Below are 20,961 nucleotides of genomic sequence, written 5' to 3' on the forward strand. Positions count from 1 at the left end.
TGGGCCTCCCAGACCAGGGCCGCAGAGGAACAGGCAGGGAGGGCACTGTCTCCGTCTCCATGGCCACCAAGGGAGCTGCCCCCCGCCCCCCACACCAGTCCTTCTGGGAGGGCAGCTCAGGAGGGGGCTGCCGTGCCTGCTGATAGGAGACTGGGGCCACGTTCAGACCTCCGCCAGCTCAGGTGGGCCTCACTTGGAGTGAGATAGAGGCCCCGCGCCGGGGGGGGGGGGGGGGGGGGGAGTCTGGGAGCAGCCTCGCCCCCATCCCTGTGAATGGAAGGCATGTCCCCTGTGCAAGGCGCTGTGTCCCTGACCCGTGCACAGTGAGTTGGCCCTGAGACTCCACCGTGGACTTGCCGGGATGCCACGGGCTTCAGCCCGTGTTCCTGAGAGCCTGCGGGGTGCCTGGTCCGGCCGGAAGGGAGGGGCTGCCGCTCAGGTCCTGCCCTCGGAGAGCTCGCAGCCTGGTCCAGTTCCCAGAATCAAGGACACTTTGCAGCCAGGAAGCCCTGGAGCCCTCTTCCAGGGCCTGCAGGGCAGGGAGGCCCTGGCAGAGCAGCCAGAGACTGGAGAGACGGGGCAGCGTGGGAGCAGCGTGGGTCTGCTCACGGCTCACGGCCCCCTGCCCGCCAGTCCCCCACTGAAACACCCGAGGAGGAGTCTTTCTACAACCACCCCTCTTGCAAGGAAAGGGTCTCTTTGGGGTCCTGAGGGGCCAGGGTGGGCAGACAAGAGGACTTGAACAGGCACGACTCACCCAGAAATACCGTTTGCTGCAGAGGAGCCCCTGCCAGCTCTTGCTGGGTGGACATCAGGGGGTCTGTGCAGGGGGTCCAGGCCCTCAGCACCAGGGAGTCCAAGGGACGTGCCATTCCCTCCCCACCCCCGCCCGGGGCTGCAGGCCTGGGACAGGTCCCTGAGCTCCGGATGATGTGAGAAATGGGGTCATGGGTAGTTAACCCAATGCCTCCAGGGCCCTGCCTGGGTGGATCCCAGGGTCAGAGGGGACTGGGGAAGCTCACAGGCCGTTGTAGCCTGCTGTTGCCAGATTGTCCCATTTTTCAAGAAAAGCCAGGAATCCAGCCTTCAGGTGAAATGTACATTTGACAATGGACTCAAAATCAGAACCCGTGTATACTTGGATGTGGCCCATGGATGTCAGCTGATGCCTCACTCTCCATGTCTGTAAGACCCACCCCTCACTGTGCTGCAGACCTTGGGGTTCAAGCAGCTCTTCTGTGGAGGGTTTACTGCCAGAGAGGCTCAGAGAGAGCTAGAAATGAGTTGCACAGCGCACAGTAGAGGGCAAACTGTCATGAGAACACAAACTGGCATGAGAATACAAGGTCATCTAGGACCAGAATCATCCATCAAGGGCCATGTGGTTCCATTATGTCTGACGCGGGGGTGGGGGGAACCCAAGGCTCCCTGCTGGCTCTGTACGGCCTCGGCCACAGCTGGGCAGGTCCCAGCTCGGCTGCTGCAGAATGAAGGACAAACGGGCAGGTGGGTGGCAAGGAGGCTCCAGGAGTGGGGAGGGGGTCTCGGTAGCCTGTGAAGCTACGCCCATTGCCGGCAGCCCTGGCAACTCCCGTGCCTGCCCCGCCACTCATCCCTGAGCTCGGGCAGCGAGGACATGGCTTGGCCTTGCCCGCGCAGGACACCTGCCCAAACGGCTCTGAACCCACAGAAGATGCCCCTGAGCCTCTCGGACGCCCAGGGCAGAAATGAACCCGGCCTCACAGTTGGCACACGGGGCCGGGTGGGCCGGGGACCGGGGACCGCGCGGGACGCCGGCTCTGGGCCGGGCCGGGCCGTAGGGCGGGGCGGGGCGCCCGGGTCGGTCAGGCGGCGCACGTGACCCGGCCGCCGGGAGCCGGGCGCTGACGCCGCGTCACCCCACCCGAGGCCGCGCGCCCATTGGCTGCGCCGCGGGCCGGGGCGGGGCTCGTCCGGCCGGCGCCCCCAGCCGGCGCCCCCGCCGCTCCCGGCGCGCGTCCCCGCGGCCTCGCTCTCCTCACCTGTGAAATGGGATGCCGTCCTACCGGGGAGTAAGGGGTTAACGTGGACGCGCGCAGCCCCGGCACGCTGCGCGGTGCGAGCGCAGAGCCCCCGGGAGGGTCGGGGGAGGGGCCCGCAGAGGAGCAGGTTCCCTGAAGAGCCGCAGCCCCAGCCTGCTTTCCCCACCCTCCCCTGGACACTTGCGCGGCTGGTCTCAGGCTGCGCAGCGAAGCGTGGTCTCTTTGGTGGCAGATCCTTACCCCCTCCCACGGCTGGGCCCTACAGGAGGCTTCAGCCAGGCTTCACTGCAACTGGCGGCTCGAGTCCAGGCTGCAGGTCTCCGTGGGCCTTGCCTCACCTTCTCTCCCAAACTGCTGCAGTTATGCGTGCATATTGACTGAGTGTGCTCTTTACATATGCGGTAAACGCGTCTAAAGGATAGTCAGGCAGGTCTGTCGTGACCATGACTCCAACACACCTTACCTGCCTCTGCGGAGTGATGGCAGGAAGGGGTGTTCTCATTTTACAGAGACTCAGAAAGGTGAAGTAAGTGGTTCCAGGTCACGCAGCAAGCAAGCGAAAACCCGGACCTGCTTCCTGACTCTGAGAAGGTGGTCTTCAGGCTTCACTTAGCACCCCCTCCTCTCCCCGGGAGGGACTGTTGGAATTTTCAGGAAAGCCACCAGATTCCCAAGGTCCCCTGGGTGCTTGGCTCCTACTTGGGGGGTGGTGGGGTCTAGGGCGTCAGGATGCAAGGGGCTGAGAAGGGGGATCCCTCTGTTCCCCATAAGTTCATCCGGAGGGCCAGGCCCTGGGGGGGGGGGGTCCTTGAGCAGGGCCACTTGGGGAACAGATGTGGTTTGGAGGCCCCCATGTCCTGGCCACCCCTATTCTGGGTAATTTTCCACAGCAGTCACTTCTGGGAGGGGAACAAAGCCCTGCGTGTCTAGGCTGAGCCTCAGGGACTTGGGCCTCCAAGGCCTCTCTTGGCCTGGGCACCCCCCTTCCAAAGTGCGCCACTAATTTCACTCTGTCAGAGGGTGTGGCCAGACAGGCTATATCTGGAGCCCGAGCAAAGCAGTACTCGGGATGGCTGGATTCACTGAGGCAGGGGGCTAGGGAGGCCTGGGGATCCAGGCCTTTGATAAGTCTCCTTGGCTGCCCCTACCAAGGGTGCCTCTCTGCTTGCATACCTCCAGGGACAGGGAGCTCACTGCTTTCCCACTTTCAGTACCTGATGTTAGTTCTGGTTTATCTCAGTCCACCTCATTAGACCCCTCCCTTGCCACCTAGCTCTGGCCCCAATCCACAGGACCCAGGGTCCAGGGTCCAGCCCTCTCCCCAGCCTAGCTGCCTCCTCTGACCTGGCCCCAGCCTGTCATGATCCAGGGCAAGGTGGCCCAGGTCTAAAGCACAGTCTGCTCCTTCATCCCAGCTGCTCCTAGGGACAGACACCGAGATGTGAGTCTCTTCCTAGGAGCAGCTGGATGGGAGATGGGGGTCAGAGGGCCTTGGGGCCCAGCCCTGTTGCTGCCCCAAGTAGCTGTGTGACCTTGTGCAGGTTAGCTCCTGAACTCTGTGGCTCTTCCTGTCCTCCTGGGCGCGGAGGCCAACCCTTCCGTCATTCCCACAGCTGCATCTGGGAGAAGACCAGATTAAGTCACGGTGGGAAATTCCAGCCCCTTCCAGGCTCTTCAGGAGGCCCAGCTGATCTGGACACTGAGGAGGGCCAGGCTCATCTCAAAGGCCCAGCCAGCCATGGTCACTACCGTCCGGGCCAGCCTGTGCGGAGGCATCATCAAGCCCCGTTACAGCTGAGGTAAATGAGGCACAGAGTGGTGCCTGCTGCCTGGCCCGAGGCCACACAGCAGGTCTTGGACGGGTCTGTCTCCTAAAGACCCAACTCTCGGAAAGAGGTTTGTCGGGTCACCTCCCTCCCCGAGTCCAGAGACCTCTGGGACGGACCCAGTCCGGGGCTTCCACTCGGCCCCCTTGCTTGGTGCTGGAGAGGCCAGGGCCTGCCGAAGCCCCGCAGCAGTCGGCACTTGGACGGAGGGGCCGGCCGGGTAGGTGTGCAGGCCAGACCCGAGCCGGCCCCGCGCTCTCCAGGTGGGGCGGGACCGTCCACCGGGGGCGGGGCTCCCCGCAAGGCTCCTCCCCGCCCCCGCCCGCCCGCCCGCCCCGCTGAGCCGCCGCCTGGGAGCCCAGTTGCCGAGGAACTTTTCGCGGGTGCCGGGCCCCACTGAGGCCAGGGCGTGACGCGAACTCGCGGAGGGGCGGCGGCGGGCCGGGTGGGCCGCCGGGAGGAGGCGACTGCGCCATGGACGAGCCACCCTTCAGCGAAGCGGCCTTGGAGCAGGCGCTGGCCGAGCCGAGCGAGCTGGACGCGGCGCTGCTGACCGACATCGAAGGTGCGTCAGGGCCACTGGGCTCCGCGCCAGTGGGGCGCGCAGGAGGCGCCGGCCTTTGTCTTCCGGGGCGGCGCGGGGCGCGGAGTGCGGGCGCGGAGCGGGGCGCGGCGCTGGCGCTGGCTCCGTGCGGGGCGCCCCCCGTCTCTGCGCTGAGTGCTGTGGGCCTCGCTGTCCTGTCCGCGCGGAGCCTCCCGCGCCCGCCCTGGCTGCTCAGGCCGCTCCGGGTCCTTGGAGGCTCGGCGCTGGGCACGTGCGCCTCTGGGCGTCCCGGTCCGCCCCCCGCGGCCAGTGAGTCCTCAGCCCGGAGGCGGCCGCGGCGAGAGCCTGGGACCCGGGCATCGCCGAGGCCCCGCCCCCGCTCCGGCCTTGACGTCAGCGGGAGGTTATTCTCGGTCATTCCCTCCGGTCCGAGAGTTCAGCTCGGCGCAGGAGCTCTTGCGCAGGCGCGCGGGCGTCCTCCAGCCCCTGCCCCCCAGAGTCCGTTTCTCCTAGCCGGCGCCGGGCATGGGTTCGGCACACACTTATTGAGCATCTACTAGGCCCCGTCCTAGACACCAGGGGTTCACAGACAGACCTGGGCTCCCCTTTTCTTGGAAGCACAAAAATCGCCAAGGAAACCCACAAACGGATATTTAGTTACACCTTGTGGTCGAGCCGGGGCAGGGCGACAGCTTCCGGTAGAGCGGTGGGGTGAGACCTGAAAGTCAGCCCCAGGACCCGCTGGGAAGGATGTCTTCGCCGCAGAGGGCACGGCGAGGAGTTGGAGATTCACAGGTGAGGCTGGGCAGGTTGGCCGAACGAACGAGGACCCTTGTCGGCAGGGAAAGGAGGTAGCAGCTGCGCCGGCTCGCTTACACCTGTGGAAGCACCGCTCTGATTGTTCTACAGAGAAGGGGTTGGGGGAGACGCTGAAGCAGGGGCCAGTTAGGAGGCTGTTGCCCACTGTGCAGACAGCAAATCCCAGCCCCCCTGAGTTGCCTCCTAGGTTGCTATGTTGCACTTGGTTGATGGGGAAACAGGCCAAGAGCACAGGACCCAAACTTCCCACAACCTGGATAGACACGTCCATGGGGCCTGTGGCCACTCTGGGGTTAGCAAAACGGACACCCACTCCTGCCCTACTGCAGCCTTGCAGATGAACCCAGCTGGCCGGGCCCAAGAGTCGCCAGGTCCCCTGAGAGGAACGAAGGTTGAGAGGAGGGCCAGGCAGCCCTCGAGTCCGGGATGGGGAGCTGGACTGGATCCCAGAGGCAGTGGGGAGTCTTGGGGGAGGGATTGGGGCAGGGCAATGCCATGCTTGGGTTCTGTGTCGGAAGTTCCCTCTGGCTGTTGGGGTGGATGATCACAGCACGAGTAGAGAAGACTCATTCAGCACTTATTGTATGCCAGGCACTGTGCTGACCACTGAGTCCTCCCAACAGCCCCAAATGAGGGCCTTGAGGCACAGAGAGGTTAAGTGACTTGTCCCAGGTCACACAGCCAGAGCGTGGCAGAGCCAGAATTCAAACCCAAGCTGTGGGCTCCAGAGCCCAAGCTCTTAACCGCTGGGCTCCTAAAAGTGTGTGCATGTGTGTGTGGGGGTGGGCAATAGAGCAGGGGACCCAGGAGGCTACTCCACGTGGAGGTATGCTGGGGGTTGGGTAGGGGTCATAGGTCACACAGCCACCTCCCCATCCCAGGCAAGAGCCTTTGACTCATGAGACTGAGGACTGGCCTTGAGCCCCACCCAGCCCGGGCATCTGCCTCCACCAGACTCTCTTGTCATGTGACCAGTTCTTGGGATGGCACTTTCACCAGGAGTCGCAGGTTCTGTGCTGAAGGCACTGCCCCCGCCACAGTGCACCGTGACTCCTGGTGAGTCTGTCTCCTCCCGGCCTCCTTTTCTTGTTCTTGCTTTGGGGTCCTTTGTGGCCGTGGGCAGAGGGCATGTGAGAGCTCTCCCGCGCGAGTGTTGGGATCGTTGTTAGTTCCGGGGCAGTCCTCACCTCCCTGCTGGTTAATTCACCAGGTCTTGAACATGTGCTTAGTGCAGAAGAGGCGAGTGGAGATGGCTGCTTGTCGGGGTCCGCGCATCTCCCGCGGGTGGGCCTGGGGCTCCAGCGCACAACTTGTAGTCATCTCTGCCTGGGCTCCCCAAGTTCACTCTGTCTTTGCACCCCAGGTGTCTGCCTTCCGGCATTTTGCCCACTGCTCTGCCCAGTACCTAAATCAACTGCACGGGCCGGGCCTCCTGGGGTCCAGGCCAGCCTGGTGGAGAGGACACATGGGGGCCACCCTGCCCCCAGGCCTCTCCCCGTGGTCTCTCATGCCCGGTTGTCTCCCTGGCCCCACCAAGCACGGGCCCTCCTTAGGAAACAAGCTCACGGTGGCTTACAGCCCAGCTCCTGGCCCCGGCGCGTACCTCCTGAGCTCCCTAACCATCGTGGCTCCCCAGTGCCCCGAGATAAAGTCCCCTTGTCCCAGCATGGTGTTCGAGACCTGTACGGTGGGCCAAGCCTGCCCTCCGTGACGATTCCCGTCCCTCCAGGTCCCACCCCTCAGGCCCTCCCCACGCCGCTGACATGTTCTGCCCCCGTGCGGTGCCTCCGCCTCGTCCCCACGACAGAGCCTGGGAGAAGCCTCTCCCACCAGACACGACCCGCTCTCCGTCCCTCTTCCTGCCTTTGGTACCCGGCCTGCTGACCGGAAGCAGAAGGCACCCCCCAGCGTGGCCGTGTGCTGCCCTCTCGGCCGCAGCGGCTCCCCTGGAAAGCGGGGGGTGAGGCTGTAGCTGGGGGTGGTTCCAGCCCTCGCGCCTCTGAGGGGCACGGAGAGAAGCGTGCCGGGAGCTACCTCTTGCCCGATGGTCACCTCACTGGACACAAACATCCTGAGTGACCTGGTCAGCCCCAGGCGGGGTCACCACCAGGCAGAGGCCTGGGATCCGGACTTTGCCCAGCTGATAAGCGCAGGCCAGGTGAGAATGACTGCGCCGGCCAGAGGAAGCGTCTCTGTCCTTGTGTCTTGCCAGCCACAGGCCCTTTGGATGTGCCCTTTGACCCCGGGACCTGACTGGGGCTGCACATCTGCACCTGTGTTAGGAGAGGGGAGGGCCTCAGAAATGCCATGGTCACCTCTTCACCCAGTGTATAGACAAGGAGCAGACGCCTCCACTGCCCCCCAGCTGCCCAGCCTGTATGGCAGCCGAGGGGGTGAGGAGCAGCAGGAAGGCCAGGCCCGGCGGGGCTTGCGTCCCAGGCCAAGAACCTGTTGGAGATAGACCATTTCTAGCTGGTGGAGGAGGGCCAGAGCACAGCAGGTGTTTCTGAGTCTCTGGCCATAGTTGATGGTTTGCTGTGCAGAACACCTCAAGGCAGCCTTGGGGATGCAAACTAAAGCACTTTTGAGATTCCAGTCACACAGTTGTGGGGACTAAGGAAAGCAACCCAAAGTAGGTAAAACGATAAAACCCAGTGCTGGGGCTGCTCCGAGGAAATGGGAAACATTGCAGGGAGAGCGTAAAGGGGTTTATCTTTCCGGAAACAGCCTGCAGCTCTGAAGCAGCATGCTGCCTTTGAAACAACACACCCACTTCAGGTTTAAAACAGCTGCAGTGAAACAACCCCGAAGGGAGAAATATAATTAACGTAAAGGAGTGGATAGCAGTATTTAGACGGGAGCGTTGCTCAGCAGGACGGGACCGCCCCCTACATTGCTGCTGCGTCAGGCCCATGGGTTGTTTCCCAGCTGCTGGAAGGAGTCTCTACCCCCAGGCCACACCCAGGACAGGACGTTGGAATTGGTGCTGGCCAATTTGTCCAGTGGCCGTGCTCAGGGTCACTTGGTCCGTGTAACTGGGAGCGGCGTGTGGGGTGGCGCTGATGGGGGAAGAGTGCGAGGAGGTGACCTCAGAGCAGGTTTTGAGAGAGGAGTAGGAGTTTGCAGGTGGACAGATGATAGTGGGAAGGGCCTTTGTGGCAGAGGAAACAGGCTGGGCGAGCGCGGGGGCGTTTGGTAGCACACAGCCTTCTGAAAGCAGACAAGGCGAGTGAGGCTCACCGGACTCAGACGGCCAGGGACCAGCAGGGGTGGGGCTGGCAGTGCATACGCCCCTCGATCTGGTCTCCTCTGTGCTCAGCCCCGTGCTGAGTGATTGCGTGTCACAGAGCTGGCTCAGGCCTTGACCCTGCCCTGGGGGGCTCCTCTAAGGGCAGTTAGGAAGGCCTCGGAGCGGAGGTGGTGCTGGGGCTGCGCCTTGCACCTTCGCGCTGCCTCCCCTCCGTGTCCCACTCTGCACACACGTCCTGACCTGGGGTGAGCGGTGGCAGCGAGGTGGGACAGAGCCAGGCTGGCCCTGGGGCTCACACCTGCCCCTGGCAGGCTGGGCTGAGGGCTGCGGGCTTGGGGGTTGGCAGGCCTGGGTTTGCGTCCCAGATGGTCCACTTGGCAGCCAGGGGACCTGGGGCCCGTGGCTTCCCTCTGAGCCTTAGTGACCTCGTCCGTCTAGAGGGCTCACGCCCAGCTTCCCCTGGGGCTTCGGCACCGGGCCCGTCCCACTCCAGGAAGAGCCGGCACCCACTTGCACCCCCGGGCAGCCCTGCGCACACAAAGGGCAGCCTGTGTCTCTGCTGCACACACGCGGGCTGTGGACATGTGAGCCTGCCAACCGGGCTCCTCAGAGAGCAGCAGGGTGGGTGGCAGGCAGGGTGCAGCCCCCCTCTCCCCACCACTGTCCTGCGCCCTCCATCGAGTGGGCGGAGCTGGGACGGGGCTGCTGCTTTGCACCGTTTGCCATTCTTCACAGCTGTGCAGACTTTGTGACCTGCTTGCAAATCCCTTTCCTGCCCGTTCCCTGAGAAATGGTCTCCTTGGCTCAGGTGAGAGACGAACGTGGGTTGGAATTCCAGCTCTTGACTGTCTCCCTGACCCCCGCCCCCTTGGCTCCCTCTGCTTCAGCCACACCGGCCTCCTCGCTGTCTTGATGTCACCTCCTCAGAGAGGCCTGCCCTGACTGCCTCCATTTTTTCATGGTGCTCATCACCACCTGCACCCCGTTCCTCCCTGTATTTGCAGACCGTTGGTCTACAAATGGAACAGAAGCTCCACGAGGGACGTCTTCGTGCTGTGTTCCAGCACCCTAGTGCCTGGCACACTTAGTATACACTTAGGAAAGGGCAGTAGATATTGCCACAGAAGCAGATCTGGGCTTCGTGGGCCAGGCCGTGTAGGGGAGGTGGTGAGCTCCCTGTCCCAGGAAGCATGCAAGCAGGGTTTCTTCAGGGTGCAAGGCCTCATGCAGTTTGGATGGGCCGGAGGCTCCCGTGACGGTCAGAGCTGGGCTCCTGTAGGTTCGTGGTGCGGGGGGGCCCCCCCAGGATTTGCACCATGGCCTCACTGAATAAACACGCAGGAGAATAAAGGGCTGCCCCACATCTGCCTTCTGAGGGAGGTTTGAAGGCGAGCCAGGGAGGGGGGAGGAGGTTTCAGGTTTCCTGTTGGGTCCTGATAGGATCAGGGCAGGCTAGGAGGAAGGAGAGGAAAAGGAGTCAGGCTTGGGGGCGGGCAGGTGGGCCCACTGAGGCCGAGCCCGAAGTGCAGAGAGTGCGTGCAGGAGCCACGTGGGCCATGAGTCTTCCCTCATGCGGGAAGCTGAGTGCTCAGCTCCCCCAAGGAGGGGCCACAGCACGGGATCCCGAGTGCTCAGCTCACCCAAGGAGGGGCCACACCGCGGGATCCCGGGCCAGCCTTTTCAGACCCGTGGAGGGGGGGTGGGGGGGAGCTTCCGAGGCCAGGAGTGAAGGCTCAGAGAAGGGGAGTGAGAAGGGAGAAGGGCAGAAGGATGGGTCAGGGGCTGGGAGGGCTTGACCCCTCGGGGCGGTTGGCCCTGGCCCTGGCCCCAGCCCGGCCCTTCAGAGTCTCAGGCGAGTGTCTTCGTGTGGGCCTTGGAATTCAGGCCTCAGTGTCTTCCAGTCTCACGGTACTGAGGTGAGGGAGGAGCCTTCCCAACAGCAGTGTCTTGTTTGTTTTTGGGGGGTGAGGGAGGGTGTGAGTACCCACCGGCTGAGGAGAGACGGAGGTGAGGGTGCTAGAGAATTCTGTTGCCCTTGGCACCCCCTGCAAGGCCATGGAAGGAGCCGGACAAAGGAGGATGGGGGGTGGGGCGTTACCTCGGCTAGCCTCCTGGAGAGGGAGGGCCATCCGGGCCGGGGGTTCTCCAGTCCCCCAACACCCTCCGAGGCTGCAGGAGACCAGGAGAGGGTACCGGGGTGGGCCCGGCCACAGTTGGAGGCTGGCCCGAGCCCGGGGTCTGTTTGGCTACAAAAGCCCGAGCTGGCAACCTGGGCTGCTGGCCAGGCTATGTTCATGTGTGTCTGTGGAACTCTGACCTTACACAGAAGGGGAGGTAGGCCCAGGTACCTCTCCAAAGACCCCCAGAGCCTGTCACCCTACGACTTCCTCACCTTCTGTCCCAGGGATTGGGCTGCCTCTTGGACTCCCCGGCCCTACAGTGAATAAGTGAGTGAATCAGGCTTCACCCAGAGACTGCTGGTCGGGCGGGGGAGGGGGTGAGACCTTCACCGACCCCCATCCCAGACCCAGGCCCCTCTGCAAAGGGATGCCTGTGTGGGGCGTCAGCTCCGGTTGTTACTTGCTGGGCACTTTGGGGTAGGGGTTTCCCTTCCTCAGTTTCCCGACAGTGACCTGTTGTCAGGGGTCCATGCGGTCGGGTGCGGCAGAGACTTGGATGCGGAGTTGGGGCACACCTGGCCGGACCCACGCCCGCTCCGCCGCGCTCTCGGAGGTGGTGGGAGCAGGGGCACGTGACCTCCAGTAACCCCTGCGGACGTCGGCGCCGAGCGGGTTGAGGGCCGGCGTCCGCGAGTAACCCCGGCCCCATCCGGCCCTGCGGGGCTCAAGCCGAGCCGCGCGCCGAGGGGGTGGGGCGGGGCCGGGGCGGGGCGGGGCCCCAGAAGGCGGTGGCGCGGCCGCTGATTGGCCGCGTGCGCTCACCCCATGCCCGGCCCGCGGCCCCGGGAGGGCGTGGCCATTCGGCGGGGCGGGGCCGTTCGGCGGGGGCGGGGCCGGTGGGGCGGGACCAGTGGCGCGCTCGGCGGCTTTAAAGCGCGGCCGGCCACGCAGGTGAAGTCAGCGCGCGGACACCGGCAGGCCAGTCGCCTGGACGCCCCGAGGGGCGGCGGGCGCAGGCCGCGGAGCCATGGACTGCACGTTCGAAGGTATTTTTTGGAGGACCCCCACCTCTTTATTACAGTTTCCATCTGCATCGCGGGGTCCTCATCCCCGGTGCCCTGAGGGGAGGTGTACCCGCTCTCGGCTCTCAGGGGAGCTGGCGGACCCCTCCCCCCGTCTGGCGTGAGAGGGTGGCTTTCCCACATCCTCTGCTCCGCAGGGAGGAGGGCCGGTTGTCCATCTGTCTCCTGGGGCTCCTATTTTGGAGGGCTTCTTGAGCTTGCTAGACAGTGGCCCCCCTGGGTTCAGCCAGTTTTTCTTTCTGGGCCTGTTTCCCCATCTGTCAAAGGGACTCATGAAGCCTGGGGAGCGAGCAGGTCCTGCAGGTGAAAGCACTCTATGCCCCATGACCTGTGCAAACCTGGAGGGCCCGCCACGTGTTTCTGTTTGAGGACCCAGGAGGCTGAGGCTGGCACCCCCATCTCGTTCTCCTGGAGGCCGTAGGGAGGTCCCCTGCAGTCGCTTTCCTGCCTGGCACCTGTCAGTAGGAGGGACTCAGGCGACGTTGACTCTCTTCTCCGTGCGGCCATCCTGCCACAAAAGGTCTCATCTGTCTTGTGCAGATGAGGAAACTGAGGCCCAGTGAGAGGAAGCCCTAGCTGGAAGCCCAGGCTGGGGACCTGGGGTACACCACGGGCTCCCAGGGTTTGCGCATGGATCCTGCAGAGCACTTTGGCCCAGTGGGTGGCTCCCCCAGTGGGTTAGAGGGCCCTAGGCTGACCCAGCCAGGCTGCTGGCCGCCAGCTGGGGAAGAGGGCCTGTGGCCAGGCCAGGGCCGCGGCAGGCAGTGTGTCCAGTCTGTACGAGGAGGAAAGAGGACAGACGGCGTTTGCTTTTGTCGAGGGGAAACTGAAGCCTGAATGGCCGGTCCCGAGACTGCTTGGCTGCAGACGGGGTCTGGGCTTGTGCCCAGAACACACAGGGACACTCTGGTTGGCACACATTTGGCCAGCGGCTGGCTCTGCCCCAAGCCTCGGTCTGTCCCACAGAGGAGTGGGTTGGCGAAGGCAGCTCTGAAGCCGGGAGTTGCGGGCCCAGGCCTCAGTTCTGCCTTCGCCTCGTCCTGGGGCAGGTCGGTGGGCCTCAGGGGGCGCTGGGCTCGTTCAGTGTTGCAAGGCCATTTGACGCACCTGGCAGAGCTCCAGATGTCACAGGTGTCTGTGAGTGGGGGCTCCTGGGGGTGGCTTTCTGTTTCCATGGCGTTGGTCCCACAGGTACACTGGGGGGGGTGGGGGGCGTGCAAATCCGTGACACCAGCCCCGCTGCTGCTCACACAGCTTCTCCTCCTTACCGCAGACATGCTTCAGCTCATCAACAACCAAGACAGCGACTTCCCGGGCCTGTTCGAGCCGCCGTTCGCTGGGGGCGGAGCAGGGGGCACAGACCCCGCCAGTCCAGATGCCAGCTCCCCAGGCAGCCTGTCCCCACCTCCTTCCACGATGAGCTCCCCACTCGAAGGCTTCCTGGGGGGGACCAAGGCGACAACCCCACCCTTGTCCCCTCCCCAGCCTGCACCCACCCCCCTGAAGATGTACCCTTCCGTGCCTGCCTTCTCCGCGGGGCCTGCTATCAAGGAGGAACCAGCGCCCCTGACCGCCCTCCAGCCGCTGCCTGGGGCTCTCCTGCCCCAGCGCCTTCCGGCCCCAGCCCCACCGCAGTTCAGCTCTGCCCCTGTGTTGGGCTATCCCAGCCCTCCTGGAGGCTTCTCCACAGGTAAGGGGGGAGTGTGGAGGGAGGGGCACAGCAGGAGCACCAGAAGAAGGGTCTGCTGTGGTCTCAGTGGAGGAATTTGCAGGCTCTAGAAATCGGGTCCCTGCTGCGCTGCTGGAGGTGCTCCCGTCACCGGCAGTTCTCGGGAAGCGCCGCTTCCCAGCCTCCCAGCGTCCACAGCAGATACGTGCTTGGCTGGGAAGCTGGGAAGTGAGCACGCTTGCATCAGAGCCCCAGGCAGGGACTGTCCCGATAGTAACCTGAGGCCACGAGGGTAACAACGACTCATTCAAGGTCACAGGGTGATAAGTACATGCGGGGTGGGTTGGAAGTGGGTTAGGGCAGCCTGTGTCCGCAGCTCCAGCCTTTATCTCTGCAGGGACCCCCCCGGGGAGCACCGCGCAGTCGCTGCCTGGCCTGCCACTGGCTGCCCTGCCCGGGGTCCCGCCCGTCTCCTTGCACAACCCGGTCCAGAGTGCGCCTCCCCAGCAGCTGTTGGCGGCCACAGCCGCCCCGACGGTGGCCCCTGGAACAACCACTGTGACCGCACAGGTCCAGCAGGGCCCGGTGAGGGGGTCTGGCCCGGCCTCAGGGAGGTGGTGGCCCCGGCCCCAGACCCACAGCCCACAGCTGAGCCCCCTCCCGTCCTTAGGTCCTGCTGCAGCCCCACTTCATCAAGGCAGACTCGCTGCTCCTGGCGACTGTGAAAACAGACGTGGGAGCCCCCATGAAGGCGGCAGGCATCAGCTCCCTGGCCCCTGGCATGGCTGTTCAGGCAGCGCCCTTGCAGGTGGGCGGCTTGGGCAGGGCGGGGGGGCGTGGGGTTTGTATGCATGCGTGTCCACCTGCTAACCGTGCCTGGCCCCGCAGACCCTGGTGAGTGGCGGAACCATCCTGGCGACTGTGCCGCTGGTAGTGGACGCTGACAAGCTGCCCATCAACCGGCTGGTAGCCGGTGGCAAGGCCCCGGGCTCGGCCCAGAGCCGAGGTGAGAAGCGTACGGCCCATAATGCCATTGAGAAACGCTACCGCTCTTCCATCAATGACAAGATCGTCGAGCTCAAGGACCTGGTGGTGGGCACAGAGGCCAAGGTGCGGGCAGAGGCCCCGATGGGGTGGCCCTGGGGAAGGAGGCACCTGGGGGGAAGAGGAGGCACCTGGGGGGAAGAGGAGGATGGGGCTGAACCTGGACAGACAGGCCTGGGGCTCCAGACTCCTCGGGCCTGCCGGCTCCGTTCAGCTGAGCTTCATGGAGGCCGTGTGCTGTGTGGGCTCTTCTAGGTGCTGGGGATTCAGCAGTGAACAGACGGGCAAAAATCCTGCTGTTGAGCAGCTGACGTTCTAGCGGGGCGGCGGGGTGCGAACAGGCAGGACAGATCCGTGTGGGGTTTGCCAGGTGGCATGAGTGCTGTGCCGGAAAGAAAACGGGGCGGGAAGAGCGATGGTGGGAGTTGCAGATCTGAATCGGGTGGTCAGGGGAGGCCTCGCAAAGGTGATGCCTGCCGTATGTGAACAGAGGCCTGGAGGAGGCGAGGGGGCAAGGCGTGAAGGTGGAACGGTGGTGACAGCAGTTAGCCGTAAGCTGTTGTATGCATTTTACTTGGGAGGAACATTCCATGTAGAAGGAACAGCAGGTGCAAAGGCCCTGAGGCAGCTGTGTAGCAGAGCAGTCCCGCCCCTTGTGCTTAGCTGCCCACTTGTCTGGCCTGACGGCCACCTGTGCTCTATCTCCCTCCTACCGCCTGCAGCTGAATAAATCCGCTGTCTTGCGCAAGGCCATCGACTACATCCGCTTCCTTCAGCAGGGCAACCAGAGACTCAAGCAGGAGAACCTGAGTCTGCGCACAGCTGCCCACAAAAGCAGTGAGTCCTGGCCCCCCTCCACGCCTGGTCTCACTTTAAGCTCTGACCCTGCAAGGGCCCTTCACCCCCTCTTTGGCCTTCCCCTGGCTCTCAGCTCCCCCAGGTCCTCAGCCCCGATTTGGGGCGAGGTGGGGTGTGTAGCCCTCACCTCAGCCCTGCTCTTCTCTGGCCCACAGAATGTCTGAAGGACCTGGTGTCAGCCTGCGGCAGTGGAGGCCACACAGACGTGCCCATGGAGGGCGAGAAGCCAGAGGTGGTGGACACCCTGAGCCCGCCACCCTCAGACGCCGGCTCGCCCTTCCAGCGCAGCCCACTGTCCCTTGGCAGCAGGGGCAGTAGCAGTGGTGGCAGTGGCAGTGACTCGGAGCCTGACAGCCCAGTCTTTGAGGACAGCCAGGTTGGGCCGCACGTTGTTGCCCCCTCCCTGTCATCCAGCGACATCCTCTGAGTCCCGGGACTGGGGCGTGTCCTACCTCTCGTTTTAGAGACAGAGAGCTGGGCGGGGGTCCCGCAGTAAGGCTGGGGGCAGAGCTGATCCCTCCTTCTCTGAGCTGTGCTCTCTGGGCTGTGCTTGCCCCGTTCTCACCGCCCTGCCCACCCCCCCAGGTGAAGCCAGAGCAGCTGCCGCCCCCCCACAGCCGGGGCATGCTGGACCGCTCCCGCCTGGCCCTGTGTGTGCTTGTCTTCCTCTGTCTCTCCTGCAACCCCTTGGCCTCCCTGCTGGGCAGCCGGGGTCCCGCTGGCCCCTCCGATGCCACCAGCGTCTACCATGGTCCTGGGCGCAGCATGCTGGGTGCTGAGGGCAGAGGTAGGACAGGCCAGCCTGGGCAGTGCGAGGGGGGGACTCTTGGGGACGTAGCTCCTGGGCCTGTGGGCTTGGGGCTCTGGACTTTCTGGGTGCCGTGTCCCCAGCCTCTGTCTGCCCCCAGATGGCGCTGGCTGGGCCCCGTGGCTGCTGCCCCCACTGGTCTGGCTGATGAACGGGCTGCTGGTGCTGTTCTCCTTGGCACTTCTCTTTGTCTACGGAGAGCCGGTCACGCGGCCCCACTCAGGCCCCGCCGTGCACTTCTGGAGGCATCGCAAGCAGGCTGACCTGGACCTGGCCCGGGTAAGCGGCCGGACCCCGAGGGTGTGGAGGGCGGGCAGGGCTGGGTCCTTGAGCAGCACCTGGGAAGGTGCCGGGCACACCGTGAATCTCCCCTGTTCTCCCCACTCCTGTCTACCCCTCAGACCCCCACTGAGCCCCGGGGACCCAGCTGGCACTGCTGGGGTTGGTGGGGTCATGGCGGGGAGCCCAAGCTGGAGGGCTCTCCGGGGCTAGAGGGGTGGCACGTGCTGGGGATGCTCTGACCCCACCTTTCTCACCTGGAAAACCCTCATCCGCAGGGGGACTTTGCCCAGGCCGCCCAGCAGCTGTGGCTGGCCCTGCGGGCCCTGGGCCGGCCCCTGCCCACCTCCCACCTGGACCTGGCCTGCAGCCTGCTCTGGAGCCTGATCCGCCACCTGCTGCAGCATCTCTGGGTGGGCCGCTGGCTGGCAGGCCGGGCGGGGGGCCTGCGGAGGGATGGTGCCCTGCAGGTGGACGCCCGCACCAGTGCCCGCGATGCGGCCCTTGTCTACCACAAGCTGCACCAGCTGCACACCATGGGTACGGCGGGCGAGGGCTGGGCCCGAGGGGGTCCCGCCACCTCTGCGCCACGCCCAGCCTCATGCCCTCCCATTTTCCAGGGAAGTACTCGGGCGGGCACCTGGCTGCCGCCAACCTGGCACTGAGTGCCCTGAACCTGGCCGAGTGCGCGGGGGAGGCCATGTCCGTGGCCACGCTGGCTGAGATCTATGTGGCCACCGCGCTCAGGGTTAAGACCAGTCTCCCCCGGGCCTTGCATTTTCTGACGGTGAGTAGGTGGTGGGCTTGGTGGGGGACGGGGCTGAGGTCTCCCTGGGCTGAGGGCTGCCCGGGAGAGGCAGCTGGTTATGGGGTGGGCTCCAGGCCCCCTGGGGTCTCAGCCCGGGGCCTGGGGTCTCAGCCCGCTCCTCCCCCCGCAGCGCTTCTTCCTGAGTAGTGCCCGCCAGGCCTCCCTGGCACAGAGCGGCTCAGTGCCTCTTGCCATGCAGTGGCTCTGCCACCCTATGGGCCACCGTTTCTTCGTGGATGGGGACTGGGCTGTGGGCAGCGCTCCGCGGGACAGCCTGTACAGCACGGCCGGGAGCCCAGGTGCCTCCTCGCCCTGCGCCCGTCCCCGGTCCCTGGCCTCACCCTCCACCCCCCTCCTCATCCTCATCCCTGCCCACCCTGGTCTGTTGCCCCACCATCCGTTGTTGCCACGGGGGCTGCAGGAACAGGGAGGCCAGGCTGGCTCTGTCTCAGTTGGGGCTCTTCAGAGGCAAACAGGAAGAGGGATTGGGGGGCAGGTGGTTGATTTGGGAGGTGCTCCCAGGCAACACCACTGTGGTGTGAGGAGGTCAGGAAGGGCGTGTGCCCAAGGTAGGTTATCTTGTCCACGGGGGGCGCGGGCAGAGTATTTATCCCCCAGCTTTCATCTGTCTCAGAGCCAGGCGCCCCCGTGCCCAGGGAAGAGTCCTAGGTGCTGGGAAGTGCCTGTGCACGGGGAGGTGGGGCCCGTGCCCCCGCCCCACTCGCCCACTCCTCCCCACAGTGGACCCCCTGGCCCACGTGACTCAGCTCTTCCGTGAACATCTCTTGGAGCGAGCGCTGCATTGCCTGGCCGAGCCCAGCCCCGGCCCCGGGTCAGCCGATGGGGACAGGTGAGTGTCCCTGTGCGCCTCAGCGGGCCAGGTCCCCCACCCCCCGCCAGTGGAGCTTGGGAAAGGCTACGTCCAGGGACCCGTGTCGGTGGCCAGAGCCGGGTCACCGTGGCCTCAGTTCCCCCACCAGCCCGGCAGGGGATGGCCGCACTTTGAGGAGCCAGGAAGCCAGGCTGTGCCGTGGGGGGAGGGGAGGAGGGCCATCCGTTTCGGGACCCCTGCCACCTGTCCCGACAGCCAGTCCTCTCCTGCCACAGGGAATTCTCCGATGCCCTCGGGTACCTGCAGCTGCTGAACAGCTGTTCTGACGTGGCCGGGGCTCCTGCCTGCAGCTTTTCCATCGGTTCCAGCATGGCTGCCACCGCCGGTGAGCCCCCAGGCCTCCCCGCCCCGTGACGCCCTTGGGCCCAGCGCCACAGCAGCTCGGCCTTGGGTGCGGTGGGGCCGAGTTTCAGGGACCCCTCCGGCCCTGCTTCCTGCAGGCACAGACCCGGTGGCCAAGTGGTGGGCCTCGCTGACGGCTGTAGTGACTCACTGGCTCCGGCGGGATGAGGCGGCGGCCGAGCGGCTGTATCCACTGGTGGAGCACCTGCCCCGCGCCCTGCAGGAGTCCGAGTGAGCGCAGGCCGCGTGCTCGTGCCCCCACCCCGACCCCCAGCTTTGTTCTGTGCGGTTGGGGTCCCGTCATTTCTTTCCCGTGAAGCCAGAACCAGGGCAGGGGAAGCTCAGCGAGGGCCTGAGGCCTGGTCTGACCGTCACACCTCTGCCTTGGCCCCAACAGGAGACCCCTGCCCAGGGCGGCTCTGCACACCTTCAAGGCTGCCCGGGCCCTGCTGGGCCGTGGGAAGGCAGAGTCTGGCCCGGCCAGCCTGGCCGTGTGTGAGAAGGCCAGTGGGTACCTTCAGGACAGCCTGGCCGCTACGCCAGCCGGCAGCTCCATTGACAAGGTGAGGGCTGGGGCCAGGGGCCTGGCGGATCTCGGGGGCCTTGGCCTTTCCACTCCCCAGACGGTCCCCCTTGGGCTGCAGAAGACTGCAGGGTCAGCCCAACAGTACAGGACTGGGGGCTAAGGTTTGGGTCCAGGGGAGAGTGGCTGCCCCCTCTGGCCTCAGTGTCCCCACCCCCGGAGGACGGCTGGGGTGAGCGGTGTGGCAGGGCCTGGAGAGCGGGCGGCCCCGCGGTGCATTGCTGTTGCATTGCACGTGTGAGGCGGGTGCAGTGCCTCGGCAGTGCAGCCCGGAGCCGGCCCCTGGCACCACGGGCCCCCACTCTTCCCTCCCAGAGCCAGAGCCCCCTGACCCCTGCCCTGCCCTGCCCACCACCCCAGGTCATGCAGCTGCTCCTGTGTGACCTGCTCCTTGTGGCGCGCACCAGCCTGTGGCAGCGGCAGAAGCCGCCGGCACCCTCCCAGGCTTCACCGGGCCCGGGCAGTGGGGCCCAGGCCTCTGCCCTTGAGCTCCGTGGCTTCCAGAGGGACCTGAGTGGCCTGAGGCGTCTGGCGCAGAGTTTCCGGCCTGCCATGCGGAGGGTGAGTGCCCATGGGGCCCTGGCTTGCAGTGGGGACGTATGTGAGGTGTCGGGAGGGAGCGGGGGCCTGGCCGGAACCTCTCCTGGCCCCTCCTGCCCAGGTGTTCCTACATGAAGCCACTGCCCGGCTGATGGCAGGGGCCAGCCCGGCGCGGACACACCAGCTCCTGGACCGCAGCCTGAGGAGGAGGGCCGGCCCCTGCGGCAAAGGAGGTGAGAAGGACAGCTGGCCCAGGTGGGAAGGGCCACACGCCAGGTGGAGGCTGCAGAGGGAGGTTGTGTGTAAGACACACAGGGACCGAGGGACTTCGTGGTGGCTTCCTGATGGGAGGCCTAACCTGAGAGTCCGTGGGGACGACTGTCCTTTGTGGGACGCGCGACTGTGTACGCGGTCTGTGCTCCAGGGGCAGGCGTGGAAGGGGCGAGGCTCCGTGCTCGAGGGGGGCGGGGGGGGGGGGCGGGTGCTGGCTAGCCTGGGGCGGGGCCGGTTGTCCCGGGGGGCGGGGCAGGGATCCGAGCCACACCCCCGGCGCGGCCCCGCCCCTGACGTGCCACCGTTTGTGTGTGCAGGCACGGCAGCGGAGCTGGAGCCGCGGCCCACGAGGCGGGAGCACGCGGAGGCGTTGCTCCTGGCTTCCTGCTACCTGCCGCCCGGCTTCCTGTCGGCGCCTGGGCAGCGAGTGGGCATGATGGCCGAGGCGGCACGCACGCTCGAGAAGCTCGGTGACCGCCGGCTGCTGCATGACTGCCAGCAGATGCTCATGCGCCTGGGCGGCGGGACCACCGTAACCTCCAGCTAGACCCCCGCTGGCGGCCCAGCTCCAGCGCCCCTGTTTCCGTCTCGACGGCCGAGGGCAGCGCCGGAGACCCGGGGCCCAAGGCTCGCCCACGGAGTGCACGGTCCCTGGCGGGCTGGAGACCCTTGGGGACTTCCGCACTTGACCTTGGGGCCTCCCCAGCCCGCTGCAGCACTCGATGAGCGGCGGCCAGGATGGTGCTGGCCCCTGGTGGCCAGCCGGGGGATTGCCGGGGCCTGGCAGCCGCCGGGGGTCAACTGTTCCGCGGGCCGCCAATCCTGGGCTTTCCCTCTCCGTCCAGAGGGAAGAGGGGTGCGTTTCACTGAGCCGAAGGGCCCTGCCCCCGGCACCTCCCTCCCATCAGGGGAGACCTGTGCATAGTGTAGATCGTGGTGCGCCAGCCTCCTGGCCTCTGAGGTTCCAAGTGTTACTTTGCCTTTTGCAAACTTTATTTTCATAGGTTGAGAAGTTTTATACAGAGAATAAAAAATGAACTTATTTATAATCTGGGTTTTGCTCCTTTGGGGAGGGGGGTGTGTGCTAACCAGAGGGGATCCTTTGGGCCATCTGTCCCCCCAGCACCCAGGCAAATGCTTCCCATCCCTACCTGCCTTTCGGTTTGGGAGGCCCGGCTTTATTCCCTCCAGCTGACCTGGGTC

General features: G+C 65.3%; 1 protein-coding gene across 6 annotated transcripts; it reads left to right on the plus strand.

The window, feature by feature from the left end:
- Window positions 1-4,185: 4,185 nt before the first annotated feature.
- Window positions 4,186-20,807, plus strand: SREBF1 (sterol regulatory element binding transcription factor 1). 6 transcript variants are annotated; one of them, XM_059907367.1, is made up of 20 exons: window positions 4,186-4,469; window positions 11,582-11,626; window positions 12,936-13,352; window positions 13,729-13,916; window positions 14,002-14,139; window positions 14,220-14,441; window positions 15,098-15,212; window positions 15,389-15,609; window positions 15,819-16,020; window positions 16,142-16,320; window positions 16,599-16,860; window positions 16,941-17,107; window positions 17,259-17,427; window positions 17,870-17,978; window positions 18,236-18,345; window positions 18,461-18,593; window positions 18,760-18,925; window positions 19,306-19,506; window positions 19,607-19,718; window positions 20,076-20,807. In XM_059907367.1, exons 1-20 carry the CDS (start codon window positions 4,322-4,324, stop codon window positions 20,303-20,305), a joined length of 3,534 nt encoding a protein of 1,177 aa, XP_059763350.1. In that variant the 5' UTR covers window positions 4,186-4,321; the 3' UTR covers window positions 20,306-20,807. The 6 variants fall into 6 exon arrangements, with proteins under 6 accessions (XP_059763350.1, XP_059763345.1, XP_059763346.1 ...); XM_059907362.1 differs by lacking the exon at window positions 11,582-11,626 and having other exon boundaries at window positions 4,186-4,412; XM_059907363.1 differs by lacking the exon at window positions 11,582-11,626 and having other exon boundaries at window positions 4,186-4,412; window positions 15,155-15,212.
- Window positions 20,808-20,961: the final 154 nt, after the last annotated feature.

Source organism: Balaenoptera ricei, chromosome 20, assembly GCF_028023285.1.
Source record: "Balaenoptera ricei isolate mBalRic1 chromosome 20, mBalRic1.hap2, whole genome shotgun sequence".
In the NCBI taxonomy this organism is placed as follows: Eukaryota; Metazoa; Chordata; class Mammalia; order Artiodactyla; family Balaenopteridae; genus Balaenoptera; species Balaenoptera ricei.

Excerpts from the sequence above, each read along its gene's own strand:
- SREBF1 (XM_059907367.1), top strand. The coding sequence starts at position 4,322 with ATGGACGAGCCACCCTTCAGCGAAGCGGCCTTGGAGCAGGCGCTGGCC. Across the intron at positions 14,442-15,097 it reads TGGTGGGCACAGAGGCCAAG|CTGAATAAATCCGCTGTCTT; the intron begins GTGCGGGCAGAG and ends TACCGCCTGCAG. Across the intron at positions 16,021-16,141 it reads GCTGGGTGCTGAGGGCAGAG|ATGGCGCTGGCTGGGCCCCG; the intron begins GTAGGACAGGCC and ends GTCTGCCCCCAG.